Source organism: Polyodon spathula, chromosome 25 (genome assembly GCF_017654505.1).
Source record: "Polyodon spathula isolate WHYD16114869_AA chromosome 25, ASM1765450v1, whole genome shotgun sequence".
Taxonomy (NCBI): Eukaryota; Metazoa; Chordata; class Actinopteri; order Acipenseriformes; family Polyodontidae; genus Polyodon; species Polyodon spathula.
The window spans coordinates 23,097,982-23,112,024 of NC_054558.1; the positions used below are offsets into that span (position 1 = coordinate 23,097,982).

Below are 14,043 nucleotides of genomic sequence, written 5' to 3' on the forward strand. Positions count from 1 at the left end.
CTGTCAATCTCAATGGAAACATGCACAGGATTAATTTCACACAAGAACAGAAAACACAAATTGTTGATAGTATTTTATTAGTGTGACCCAAAAAGCATTTCAAATGTGTTAATTTTTTTTCAGTACAGTACATTGCTCTTTTCACCAGTAAGTGATTTTCTAAACTGCACCAATACACAAGGAGAAGAAGCATCGCTAGCGATTTGGTTTTTACGTTTCTCAGAATAACGGTGTTTATCGTACTGCTATTACGCCAGAAAGTTGACTTGAATACAATGCGTATTTTGTAATTGTCTTGCAAGCCTGGAGGAGGTAGGGTTTTGTGTTATTCTCTTGAGCAGAGTGCAGTACTATAACACCAGAAAACTTGCCTGAGAACACACTGGCCCCTCCAATGGAGACAGGACTCCTATTCATGATCCCAAATTCAAATGCTGGCAGTCTTCTATTCCTGATCCCAAATTCAAATGCTGGCAGTCTCTTGTTCAAAACGACAGGAATCCAGCAGCTCCACAGAGGTGCTAGCTGGAGTTCAGGTCCAAGCATGCTTGGTGTTGGAATGCTGCAATGTGACAGCGCCTGGCTGAATCAAGACACACAACTCCAGCTAAACTGTGTGCAGCACAGGTATCTGTCATTATATACACAAAGCTGGGCTGCTAACACTGATCAGAGTATTTTACATTTAAAAAGAAACAGTGCCGTGATGGGATTACCATCTGTTTGCAGTTAAGACTCCAGAAGAACAAACTGCTGTTTTGTTAAATCTGCACCGTACCTAAGAACTCTACCAAACAAACGTGCCTTTTTTAGGCTGGGTCTGGACCCATTAACCATAGGTAAATTGATAGGCAAGTGTTAAACTTTCATTAGTTAGAAACGTATCCAGGAATTAGAATGTCCCAGTAACTGCATTGCAATGATGAACATAATACACCAACCTTGGACAATGCAAACTAACACTTCTATGGCAAGAATCCTGTTCTGGATAGACTAGGTAAAGTCTGCTGTTCTTTTGAAACATAGAGAGCAGCAAACCACACCCCAAAGAGGTGCCTGTGTTCAGCTTTACACATTACTACCCAACCAGTAAATAAAACAAACTGCAAGTCATTTTCCAATGAGTCCTAACTAATGCTTTATCACTGCGACTTCTAAAACCGTACAATACACAGTAGAACGCTTATAAGGCTTTCTCGTTAAAGTGACTGCATCTCTTCCAGCAAGCATCACCCACACTACACTGAAGCACACAACTAGAACCAGATAGACAGGCACGCTGTGAGTACATCAGCCAGTTAGGACCAAATGAGACAGAGGTTAACAAAATGCACATTTTAGCAATTCAATGCGAGCCCAGAAGTCAAACACCTATTTATTTTGACCTGGGCATTGGCAACCATTCATTTGAAAAGGAGGATACAGCATTGTCTACTTAAGTGGACATATTATTGAGTGAAAGATGTATAAAAACTTGATTAACTTGCATTAAAAAAGGCCACTGTGCACGGCCATTTTTTTGGAGTAGCTTGTCACCACAAAACACTGCAGCACACAGCTAGAATCAACTGGAATTAAACACTGCAGCACACAGCTAGAATCTACTGGAATTAAACACTGCAGCACACAGCTAGAATCAACTGGAATTAAACACTGCAGCACGCAGCTAGAATCAACTGGAATTAAACACAGCAGCACACAGCAACACATAGCTAGAATCACACAGCTGGAATCGAAAACAGCAGCACACAGCTGGAATCAAACAGCAGCACACAGCTGGAATTAAACACAGCAGCACACAGCTAGAATCACACAGCTGGAATCAAACACAGCAGCACACAGCTGGAACCTGCAGACCACCGTTGAGGAGGTCTGATTCTTCCATTAGCAGCCATTGGAACAGACAGCTGTGATCTACTGCTGTGTCCTATCAGTAGGAAGAAGCACTGGGAGAGGAAGGAAGCACCGACACAATGAAACGTGAAGGGATGACTCGCCAATTCAAACGTACGAAAAGCATGTTACAGGACAATCATTTAATCTGCTTGATTGACGGGCAGCTTGTGTACAAATGTCCTCTCTTTCTTTCTTTGTGTTAACTCGGGCTGTATTCAAAGTCTAACCCTATTGAACGCCTGTGGATGAGAATACTCTTCATTAGGAATCCTTAAGGTACTCTAGAACATTATACAGTATATAATACTCATAGACCTAACACTAACGTAACCTACCAAGCAAAGGCTCTTATCAGTGTTAAATGTTACTATGAAATTAGCATGCTATTTTGAATATTCCCCAAAAACCTTTTGTTTAAAAAATAAATCCACCAGTCTGACTTTGAGTGATTATTCCATTTAAATGTACAGGCGTCTGTCTATACTTGTATTTATTTACAGAGCTTACAGAGGGAGCACAGCAGTACATTGCACATTGCCTTCACCCCCAGCCCCGCTGCTTGCTGTATGTTTGTGGTGACTTGCTACTGCTCTTAAACACTAGGCATCAGTAAACTGAACACTCATCCTGCAGGAAGGGCTCCCACAATCCTTCCCATGTGAAAGCACTGCAAAGGGGCTTCAGTTCTTAAAGCGGGTCTGCTCACAGATGTGGTTGAATTTCCTAAAGGATAAGAACCCATTCAGCGTTAAAACTGCACTCATTTATCACAAGGGTGTGCTAGTGCTGTACAGTACTAACTCAAAGCTTGTACAAGTTCTGTACACAGAGGACTTTCTAAACATTGTGCTACGCTGGCTACGTAGGGGGCAAACACACAAGGTGTGAGCCCCCCCTGCTGTTACACAGCATGAACTGCTGCTTCATTTCCTTCAGAGAGAAAGCTCACATTCAACACATTAATACTTCACTGGCTTGTTGTTCAAATGTGCAATTTAACAGTGCTGTTACAGACAGGCTTCTGCACAATTAAACTACAGTCTGTAGACAAGATAACAGAAGCGCTTATAATTACATGGCATGGTGCGCTTTAACTTGAGTGCGACAGTTTCGTCCCCAATAACAGTCCGGCCGAGAAGTTACAGGAGCTGAGAAAAAAAAAAAAAACACACATTACGCTCAGTTACACAAACACGCTTTTTTTGTTTACACTGATATTTCATGATTTGATAAGATTACAAATACAGTTAATTCATGGTGAAGTTACTCCCACAGTGAATGGTACATTGATTACACACACGTGTGAAAGATCTACTTCCCTGTAAAGAAAAGGATGGATTCGTGACTGTTATAATTTCTAAAGGCTGGTCGGTGAATCAATCGGAACAGGTCTCTGCAAGGCTCACCTGGCAGCTCTGCAGCAGGAATGTTCTGTCTGTACTGATACGCTAGCTCTCTGAAACTGCGCAGTCCACAGCAGTAGCACAGCATAGCATTACCTGTGATGCGATAATCTAAAAGAACAACAGGAAATAAAATTAAGACAGCAATTCATGACGGACAGATCTACTGCAGCTTCAAATAAAAGCAAGAGTATAGAAGACCCTTACAGAGAGAGTGGGGAGGGGATGGAATGGGTTACAGTCATGTTGCTGAAGGAGACTCTTCTTCACACAGAGTGCTGAGGGGATGGAATGGGTTACAGTCATGTTGCTGAAGGAGACTCTTCTTCACACAGAGTGCTGAGGGGATGGAATGGGTTACAGTCATGTTGCTGAAGGAGACTCTTCTTCACACAGAGAGTGGTGAGGGGATGGAATGGGTTACAGTCATGTTGCTGAAGGAGACTCTTCTTCACACAGAGTGGTGAGGGGATGGAATGGGTTACAGTCATGTTGCTGAAGGAGACTCTTCTTCACACAGAGAGTGGTGAGGGGATGGAATGGGTTACAGTCATGTTGCTGAAGGAGACTCTTCTTCACACAGAGTGCTGAGGGGATGGAATGGGTTACAGTCATGTTGCTGAAGGAGACTCTTCTTCACACAGAGTGCTGAGGGGATGGAATGGGTTACAGTCATGTTGCTGAAGGAGACTCTTCTTCACACAGAGTGCTGAGGGGATGGAATGGGTTACAGTCATGTTGCTGATGCTCAGTCATCGATTAGACCCAACTTGACAAGATTTTGAGAACCGGATGAGAATAGATGGGCTGAATGGCTTCCTCTCGCATGTACATTTTTTTATTATGTTAAATTCCTTTTGTGAAACTCAACAGGGTTTATAAACCGCGAGTGCTTTTAGTTTTGTAACAGAGGAAACGATTCCATCAAGGTCAGACGGCCGATCTTTTTCTCTCTGTTTCTCTTGCTGTATTGTGCAGGAGAGCAACATCTACGTGACTCTCCTGAATAACTGGATTCCACAGTGTACTCTCATCTCTCACCGGACAAATAAAACACTCCTTGCTGAACAGACACCAGGCTTTCCTTGAGCATTTCCTTCCAGGTCGCACCTCTGGACACCAGGTAATTCTGCAAGAACAGAGCGAGAAGGACAGGAAAAGCATGATGAAGTTTCTGTAGACCAGGTAATTCTGCAAGAACAGAGCAAGAAGTTGAGGAAAAGCATGATGAAACACAGATAAAAAAACAGATAAATCCAATACCTTGAGAATATCTGACTCATAGTTGTTGTTGTTGAGAACACCATCTAAGCATTTATCAGTGAGGTTGAGGTCTGCAAAGAGGAGGACAAAAAAAAAAAAAATAAATTACACAAGGCTTCACTTTTCTCTAAATAATAATAACTGCAATAAAGCCAAGTGGCAGGACAGCTATACAACTCAGAGGATCAGGAACAGAGGGACACTGGGAACAGCCAGTGCTCTCAAACAAGACCTGGAAAACAAACTCAACAACAAACTCCTAATTAAAGAGAAGGCAGATTGGGGCGAGACGTACCGCAGAACCGAGCCAGACAGCCAAGACACCCGACCCGAGTGCACCCCCAGTACATGTGGCAGAAGGGCCGCTGACACACGGTACCTGCAGATACAGAAACCATGAGAAGATCTTGAAACACACCCACACACGCACACAGATTGAGACCACATTAGCACACCAAGAAAATTAAATAAATACATATGCACTGCAAGTCATTTAAACAATATTATTCCCAGCAGTGTGCATGCCAGATGGAGTGCATGTGCCCAACAGTATTCGCCTGTGTGATTTCCATGTCAGGCAAAGCACTCACACTGCTGAAGAGCAGGCTGCGGGCTAACCACCTCTGCTCTACGGTCAGGCATGGGCTGAAAGCAGCAGGTGCAGATCACATGGCTTCCGTGAGGAGGACAGGTATATTCCTGGGCAACTGCAATTGAGGCAGAGAGGGGGGAAAAAAAAAAAAAAAAGATTTACATGATCTGATCAGAGATGCATATTTTAAGATTATAATTATTTATTTTTATTATTATATTGCATTTAATCTGAATTGTGTTATGCAATCTTATTATCAGACAGCACCTGTTCGCTTACATGACACAAAAATTGCACCTCGGAGCAGACACCTTGGGAAATACCTCCCACCTTGTTGAAATGATTTGCAATGGAGAAATGAAAGCAGTGCTCCAGCATTGTGAGTTGGCCAGGTGTTTAAGGGTTCAGGTTGGAAACTGCTGGAGTGTGCTGCTGTACCTGGGGGAGTGTCAGTGGATGTGGATGGTGCTTCCCCTGCTTGTTTAAACTCTCCCTGTTCAGCCTCCAGTCCAGAGACAGCTGGGCACAGACTGGGGTTCTTCCTGAATCCAGGACACTGCCTGCACACCACAAAGGGTTGACTGAAGAACAAGAATAGGAATGCATTAGATAACACTGCAGACACCCAATGCAATCCCTGAACTCCACTGCAGACACCCAATGCAATCCCTGAACTCCACTGCAGACACCCAATGCAATCCCTGAACTCCACTGCAGACACCCAATGCAATCCCTGAACTCCACTGCAGACACCCAATGCAATCCCTGAACTCCACTGCAGACACCCAATGCAATCCCTGAACTACACTGCAGCGTACTACACTCGTACTAAAATTTGGCAAAAAAATTGACTGACCACTCAATCACGTCCAGGACATTTAACACTTCAGGATTACTGTAGTTGGAATTTAGAAATTAAGTTTTTATTCTGAGTATAAATAAATAAATAAATAAATAAATAAATAAATTACAACATTTAAAAAATGTGCTTCTAGCCGAGTGAAAACGGCAGCACCATTTACCAGCTCACCTGATATCAGAGGACTCGCTGTCCACATCGGAAAGCTCCATCAGATAGTCCGAACTGCCCTCTTCATCTGAAAACCAGCGCTCTACCTTTGGCTGCAGCATGTCCTGAGTAATTCTATTCCGCTTGTCCATGCTCTGCAGGTCTTCCTCACTTCGGCACTTCTCTGTAATTTACCACATTTGATTTTGAACAGTGAGCCAGAGTCTCCTGCCCCTCTTCTATTCTAAGCAGTCAGATATCAGAGATTGCATTAGCAAATGCAATAAGGCAGAGCTGAACCCCTAACTCTGCTCCCTCTGCATATTTTCTCAAGCAATTATTAAAAAAAAATTATAGTAATTATTCATATTTTTGTGTACCTACATTACCTTATATAATGATACAGTATACTATTTCATGTATTATGCTACTATCACGTATTCTATACTTTCCACTGTATTTAATGTATTATGCATTGTTTTTTACTGTATATCATATATTATGTTTCTGTATATAAAGTATTATGGATTTTCTTCTTGTTACTGCATCTTGCAAAGCTTTTTGTGATGGTGGTCCACTATGAAAGGCGCTATATAAAATAAAGCTCGATTGACTGCTTGATAAACACACTGTTAAGAGCTCTCCTGATTCCTGTACCTGGGTGCTGCTGCAGGTAAGCCTCCACCAGGTTGTTCAGTACGTGGTTTTTGCGGATGCGCTCCACAGGGCAGCGGCAGGTGGGGCAGAAAGAGGAGCGCTCCATCCAGTCGGAGTAGCAGGCAGCGCAGAACGTGTGCATGCAGGGCTGGAGACTGCAAACCCAAGAGCACACACAATTACAAACACACAGCTTAAACACTGTGGGTAGATTAGCAGGACCTCTGCAGTGCAGCACAACCCACTGAAAAATACACACATCACTTTCCATGAAGAAATGCACTTTCCAACCTGTCAAACTGAAGACTTGATCACTTAGCATAGCAGCCTGTCAAACTGAAGACTTGATCACTTAGCATAGCAGCCCAGCACACAAGATCCAAGGGTACTCTGGAATGACCACCCAAATACAGACACCAAGGGCTGACATAACATTCACTTAAAAGCATCAATATTACAATATATTGACACTTGGCATATGATCCACTTTTTGCTTGGGAAGGATATATTAACAACAGTTCCTGACACTGCAAGATCTTACATTGAAACCCAAACCCTGCCCTCGTGTCACTGCCCTTACCTTACACAGTCATGCAACAGATCTTGGCAGATGATACAGGTGAGAGACTCCTCCATTTTGTCAGTTTTTGGTTCCCCTGCTTTCTCCTTTTCCATGAAAGCATCTTTAGGAGTGACCTTCTGAGAGCTTTCCTCTTCACTGCATCCTATCCCAAGTGAGCCAAAATGTGCATCAGTATTTATTGGGAAGGAAGGAAAGAAGGACAATATTTTAAAAACAGACCAACACTATTTACAAAGGACAGGACAATATTGAAAACCTGAAAGAGCAGTCGACTTCTCCCCACCCAATCAGATCAGCAGCTTTGCATTCCCATCACCAGCAACACATTCTGTAGCACACTTGATTGAGTAGACTGTGATGTTTGCTGCTTTTGTCCCCCAGGAGCTAGGTGCTACTGACAGCGTCTGTTATTTTGCTTTGGGGTCGACGGCAGGTATTTCATTCAGTCACGTCTTGCACCTCCAGCTCCTATACCTCTGGGAGTGTCCAGAGTATCAGGAATCGTCTGTAGGCTGCTGACCTCGCAGGGTACTTTGCTTGGATCTAGGCAGGTGACTATATTAACACTGTGCTCCAGGGTGCTGCACTTGCCTGTCTTTCTTCTCTTCCGGTCTGGCTGCAGGTCCTCCTCCTCTGCTTGTATGGCAGCGCTGTCAGGCTGAGCTGCGGCTGCTGCTGCTTCAGTCTCTGGAGGCTCTACAGAGGAATCCACAGTGTCTGAAGCGCGGCAAGGTCCTCGTGAAGAAGGGAACGGGTCGGCAGCAGAGGTCTTTCCAGAGGCTACATTTAAAACACATCACTAATTCAATTTGGTTTCCTTACTCTCCAAAACCTCAACTGCAAAAACAGAACCATCCTGGCAGACATGGAAATGCAGCACAGGCTTCATTCTCCTCTGAGCACCCAACTCCCACATCTGCATCGTCTCTGTTTAGAGTGTCATCTGGTTTTCTTATTTAAGCTTGACTTAAACAGGATAAGTGTGTGCTTGTATATGCTTTCCTATGCTTTGCATTAGGTTGCCTGTTTCGTAGTGGGAATGTGAAAACACACTTGAGCTTATGTGAATTTATAATCAAATGTGTATCTTTTTAGAAGGGCCTCCTGCTTATAGTGTGACCACTATAATGGATCGCATTACAAACACATGTTTCTGTATGGTAAATCATCCTCAGATATCCCACATCAGAGTGTACCTTCTACATAACAGAAGAAAGGTTTAGCAGTGGTATTATAGAGGCTCCCAAGCCCACTGAAAGCCCCTGCTCTATGAACTCCTACCTGATGTGGAAGGGGGTGGGCGAGCGGCGCTGGAGGTGCTGTAGAGCTCAGACGTGGAAGTGGACGGCTGTGGCTCCTCATGGGGAGGCAGCTGAATGGCTTTGGGGGACTGGGCGGCGATGCCCGGCGTTTCCTCCACACTGCAATCCATACCTGAGCTTATCAAGGGTTTACTACACGGCTCACCTGCGTTCCAAACATGACAGCAAAGCAATGAGATCCAGGGGACATGTGCAACACCACAAGACAGAGATCAATAGAGATTCATGATCTGCACAGTGCCATTAATTACCTTTGAGTTCTTGCACATGCGCCTGTTCTGCAGTTATAGAATGATAGATATAAGCAACATCTGCAAAGAGAGCCATTGATGAGGATGTAAACAAAACACCAATGCTATTAGCAATAGAGGATGCAATCTGCTGCAGACATGTACTGTCAAAACAATACCAGACAACAATTTACAGCTCAGACAAAATAATAATAATAATAATAACAATAATAATTAGCTTGTCCAGTTCTAACAAGGTTTGAAGAGATCTATAAACCAATCCCACTATTATTAGGATTATACACTCATATAAAAGGACTGCTTACTTTGTTCTGGTTCATTTTTCCTGTATACAACATAGATCACATCTCCATTCTGCAGCTGGCACGTCTGTTTCTTCACCATCTTTGACTTATTAATCACTGTCCCATTGGTGCTAAATAAAAAACATGAAAATGAAATACTTATTGTTCCACTTTTACTGTGTAGCAGAAAAACAAATCAAATGAATGCATTTTCTTTAACAAATCAGTCTCTCTCACCATTAACACGGTGCACTAATTTAAACAGCATTTAATGCTTTACTCCCATCGGAGTCACTATTGCATATTAGCTTTTTAAACTATCGTATGGTACTTCTGCAGGTATGAATATTACTCATCCTTGTAATGCACCATTAAAACAATATTCAGAATGTACCCAGGGACCTATTACAACCAGACTACAGTTCTCCTGATGTGTTAAATTAGTGGAAATGCTGATAATCCCAGAGAATTAGCTAGCACTTCAGTGTCAAGTTTCCACTCAATTCCAATTCAATTCCTCCAGGTTAATTAGCAATGAATATAAACGACACACATTTTCACACAGGAAACACCCCCTTGCCTTCTGCAGATTTCCCTTCTGTCTCCTTTCAGGACTGGTTAATAAAACAGCACACAATGACTCATCAACACCATGCACTGGGAGAAGAACAGAAAGGGAGCCTGAAGCAGTCCCCTATCCTGGCTGTTCAGCAGTTTGGAAAACACTGGGATCTTTCATTAGCGTGAAGTACCAGCAGCTTCATTACCCACAAGCAAGTCAGTTTACTGACAATTAGGCTGCCTGGCACAGTTCCACACCAGCTACACGTGTTTTGTTGCCAATACAACTCATTTACACTGGAATGCATTGCAGACATACTTCAGGGATTCGTCAGTACAGCAAGTGTGCTGTAAACTTTTAATGCAGACAGTGAATGCATGCATCACAAAGCTTAGCCTTGACACATACTCTGACGGCTTGGCAGAGCTGCTTTTTTCTTTAAGCTTACCTCATGTCTTCCAGCCACACCTCCCCTGAGTTTTCATCTTGAACAATTTTACAGTGGTCACTGGAGACCATTTTGTTTGCAGGAAAAGAAAGATCACAGCCTGCAAAAATAAAAAGAAAGAAATGAATCAGTTTCCCAAGATGTACGATTAGCTATTCATCGGTGAGCTGCGTCGTGCTGAAAATGTACGGAATGAAATCCGCTTTGGGAAAGGGTTGAATTGTCACTACAAACAACATGCCAGTTTCTACTCAGTCACCAGCTGGCAGTGAAGGACACACAGTCGCTTTCTGCACACCTGCTTCATATGCATAAAACCATTCAGTTCCCAAGTGCCAAGAATGAAAATCCCAGCGCTGAATCAGAGGGCTGTGGAAGGAGAGTTTATCAGGAGACATCGACACGTGCTGGGGATGAAACGGCTGCATCCAATTGAACACACTGTTCAACTAAACTTAGATTAGCAGGTATTAGCAGTGATTTTAAATAACTCTGTTAGACACGCTGTGCTGCCTCATTACATTATCCTTCAGCAAGGGCAACCACAATTACATACTGCCTAGCTCACAGTATTCGTGCACTTTGGGGTTGAACTTTCCTACCCACATAATACACGTGAAACGCCTCAAAGGGAGCAGATGTCCTAAGTTTAAATAGATATAATCAAGCATGTTGTGTCATTGTTCATCACTTAAATATAAACGCTGTTCCATTCTTGTCTTTTAAAACTCCCAGAATAAAATCCCAATCTCTGCTTTTCCAATGTAATATCAGGTTTTCTAAATCCATGCATTGTTTAAGTATCTTCTAAATTATTCTAAATAATGCAGTTTATTTAAAAAAAAAAACACACACGTTACCACAACACTGCAGGCGCATCTACTATGAAGGAAAATATGAGATTTATGAAGTGATCTATAAAGTGATTGGTATTACTAATTTATAAGCTGATGTCATGTAAAATAAGCCCAGAATGAATTATATAGCTCAATTACAACACATTGTATTAATCCATTTAGCAGTTTTTACAATACCTATAGTCTCATGACTACTGCAGGTTTACATTGTACATACATACATACACACACACACACTGGGATTTGTTAGATCTACTGATTCACCCAGTCTATATTCCTTGATCGAAATCTAATTACAAACTGATCAGACCAAACAGAGACTTCACAAAGCAATGAAGCAACAGCCTCTGAAATGTCCCTCCTATTGGGTCTCCCAATTCGAACATGTCTGTGCTAGTTAGGCTGCAATGCCCTGTCAGTGCTCTGCTTTACAATGCAGTGCTCTTGTGTAGTACACTGAATCCTGATTCAACCTTAACAAGGGATCAGCTGGAGCCTGAAATAACAGAACTGCAATAAAAAGCAATGTTTCCCTTCAAGTATTCCTTGAGGCAAGTGTTTGGTATGGTAGACAAGTCAAATTTCTTTTTACTCTGTTTCATTAGACTTTATGAAGCAAAATGAGTTCATTCTTTAGGGGTGATGCTACACTTCTGGCCACAGCTATAATGCTTCTGCAAGTGCTTGCAACAGTAACAGGATACATGATATCTTAAAAGATACAATGAAACAGGCTCCTGCATTAGATGCTAGAAACAAACTACAGTATGTTACCATTCAACGGGTCTGTAAGGAACTCGAATGAGAAACAATAGGCAACTTCACCAAGACTAACATGGAGTTACACAGCAAAATAACTTCACCAAGACTCTAACACTGAGTTACACAGCATAATAAATAACTTTACCAGGACTCTAACACTGAGTTACACAGCATAATAAATAACTTTACCAGGACTCTAACACTGAGTTACACAGCATAATAAATAACTTTACCAAGACTCTAACATGGAGTTACACAGCATAATAAATAACTTTACCAGGACTCTAACATGGAGTTACACAGCATAATAAATAACTTTACCAGGACTCTAACATGGAGTTACACAGCATAATAAATAACTTTACCAGGACTCTAACACTGAGTTACACAGCATAATAAATAACTTTACCAGGACTCTAACACTGAGTTACACAGCATAATAAATAACTTTACCAGGACTCTAACACTGAGTTACACAGCATAATAAATAACTTTACCAGGACTCTAACACTGAGTTACACAGCATAATAAATAACTTTACCAGGACTCTAACACTGAGTTACACAGCATAATAAATAACTTTACCAGGACTCTAACACTGAGTTACACAGCATAATAAATAACTTTACCAGGACTCTAACACTGAGTTACACAGCATAATAAATAACTTTACCAGGACTCTAACACTGAGTTACACAGCATAATAAATAACTTTACCAGGACTCTAACACTGAGTTACACAGCATAATAAATAACTTTACCAGGACTCTAACACTGAGTTACACAGCATAATAAATAACTTTACCAGGACTCTAACACTGAGTTACACAGCATAATAAATAACTTTACCAGGACTCTAACACTGAGTTACACAGCATAATAAATAACTTTACCAGGACTCTAACACTGAGTTACACAGCATAATAAATAACTTTACCAGGACTCTAACACTGAGTTACACAGCATAATAAATAACTTTACCAGGACTCTAACACTGAGTTACACAGCATAATAAATAACTTTACCAGGACTCTAACACTGAGTTACACAGCATAATAAATAACTTTACCAGGACTCTAACACTGAGTTACACAGCATAATAAATAACTTTACCAGGACTCTAACACTGAGTTACACAGCATAATAAATAACTTTACCAGGACTCTAACACTGAGTTACACAGCATAATAAATAACTTTACCAGGACTCTAACACTGAGTTACACAGCATAATAAATAACTTTACCAGGACTCTAACACTGAGTTACACAGCATAATAAATAACTTTACCAGGACTCTAACACTGAGTTACACAGCATAATAAATAACTTTACCAGGACTCTAACACTGAGTTACACAGCATAATAAATAACTTTACCAGGACTCTAACACTGAGTTACACAGCATAATAAATAACTTTACCAGGACTCTAACACTGAGTTACACAGCATAATAAATAACTTTACCAGGACTCTAACACTGAGTTACACAGCATAATAAATAACTTTACCAGGACTCTAACACTGAGTTACACAGCATAATAAATAACTTTACCAGGACTCTAACACTGAGTTACACAGCATAATAAATAACTTTACCAGGACTCTAACACTGAGTTACACAGCATAATAAATAACTTTACCAGGACTCTAACACTGAGTTACACAGCATAATAAATAACTTTACCAGGACTCTAACACTGAGTTACACAGCATAATAAATAACTTTACCAGGACTCTAACACTGAGTTACACAGCATAATAAATAACTTTACCAGGACTCTAACACTGAGTTACACAGCATAATAAATAACTTTACCAGGACTCTAACACTGAGTTACACAGCATAATAAATAACTTTACCAGGACTCTAACACTGAGTTACACAGCATAATAAATAACTTTACCAGGACTCTAACACTGAGTTACACAGCATAATAAATAACTTTACCAGGACTCTAACACTGAGTTACACAGCATAATAAATAACTTTACCAGGACTCTAACACTGAGTTACACAGCATAATAAATAACTTTACCAGGACTCTAACACTGAGTTACACAGCATAATAAATAACTTTACCAGGACTCTAACACTGAGTTACACAGCATAATAAATAACTTTACCAGGACTCTAACACTGAGTTACACAGCAT

The 14,043-nt window shown here is 41.3% G+C and overlaps 1 protein-coding gene across 1 annotated transcript in view; it reads right to left on the reverse strand.

Annotated features, from left to right (window-relative positions):
* Positions 1–60: 60 nt before the first annotated feature.
* The window catches only part of LOC121299854 (E3 ubiquitin-protein ligase CHFR-like), a 15,456-nt gene continuing 1,473 nt past the window's right edge, over positions 61–14,043 (reverse strand). Inside the window, exons 2-17 of the mRNA XM_041228011.1 lie at positions 10,271–10,370; positions 9,282–9,391; positions 8,977–9,036; positions 8,685–8,870; positions 7,995–8,183; positions 7,401–7,545; positions 6,821–6,975; positions 6,185–6,347; positions 5,593–5,735; positions 5,153–5,269; positions 4,858–4,941; positions 4,563–4,633; positions 4,341–4,428; positions 3,303–3,410; positions 2,972–3,044; positions 61–2,619 (exon numbers count right to left, since the gene is read on the reverse strand). Coding sequence (XP_041083945.1) covers positions 2,577–2,619; positions 2,972–3,044; positions 3,303–3,410; positions 4,341–4,428; positions 4,563–4,633; positions 4,858–4,941; positions 5,153–5,269; positions 5,593–5,735; positions 6,185–6,347; positions 6,821–6,975; positions 7,401–7,545; positions 7,995–8,183; positions 8,685–8,870; positions 8,977–9,036; positions 9,282–9,391; positions 10,271–10,370 — 1,835 coding nt within the window. The 3' untranslated portion in view covers positions 61–2,576. The remainder of the gene's footprint in view (positions 2,620–2,971; positions 3,045–3,302; positions 3,411–4,340; positions 4,429–4,562; positions 4,634–4,857; positions 4,942–5,152; positions 5,270–5,592; positions 5,736–6,184; positions 6,348–6,820; positions 6,976–7,400; positions 7,546–7,994; positions 8,184–8,684; positions 8,871–8,976; positions 9,037–9,281; positions 9,392–10,270; positions 10,371–14,043) is intronic.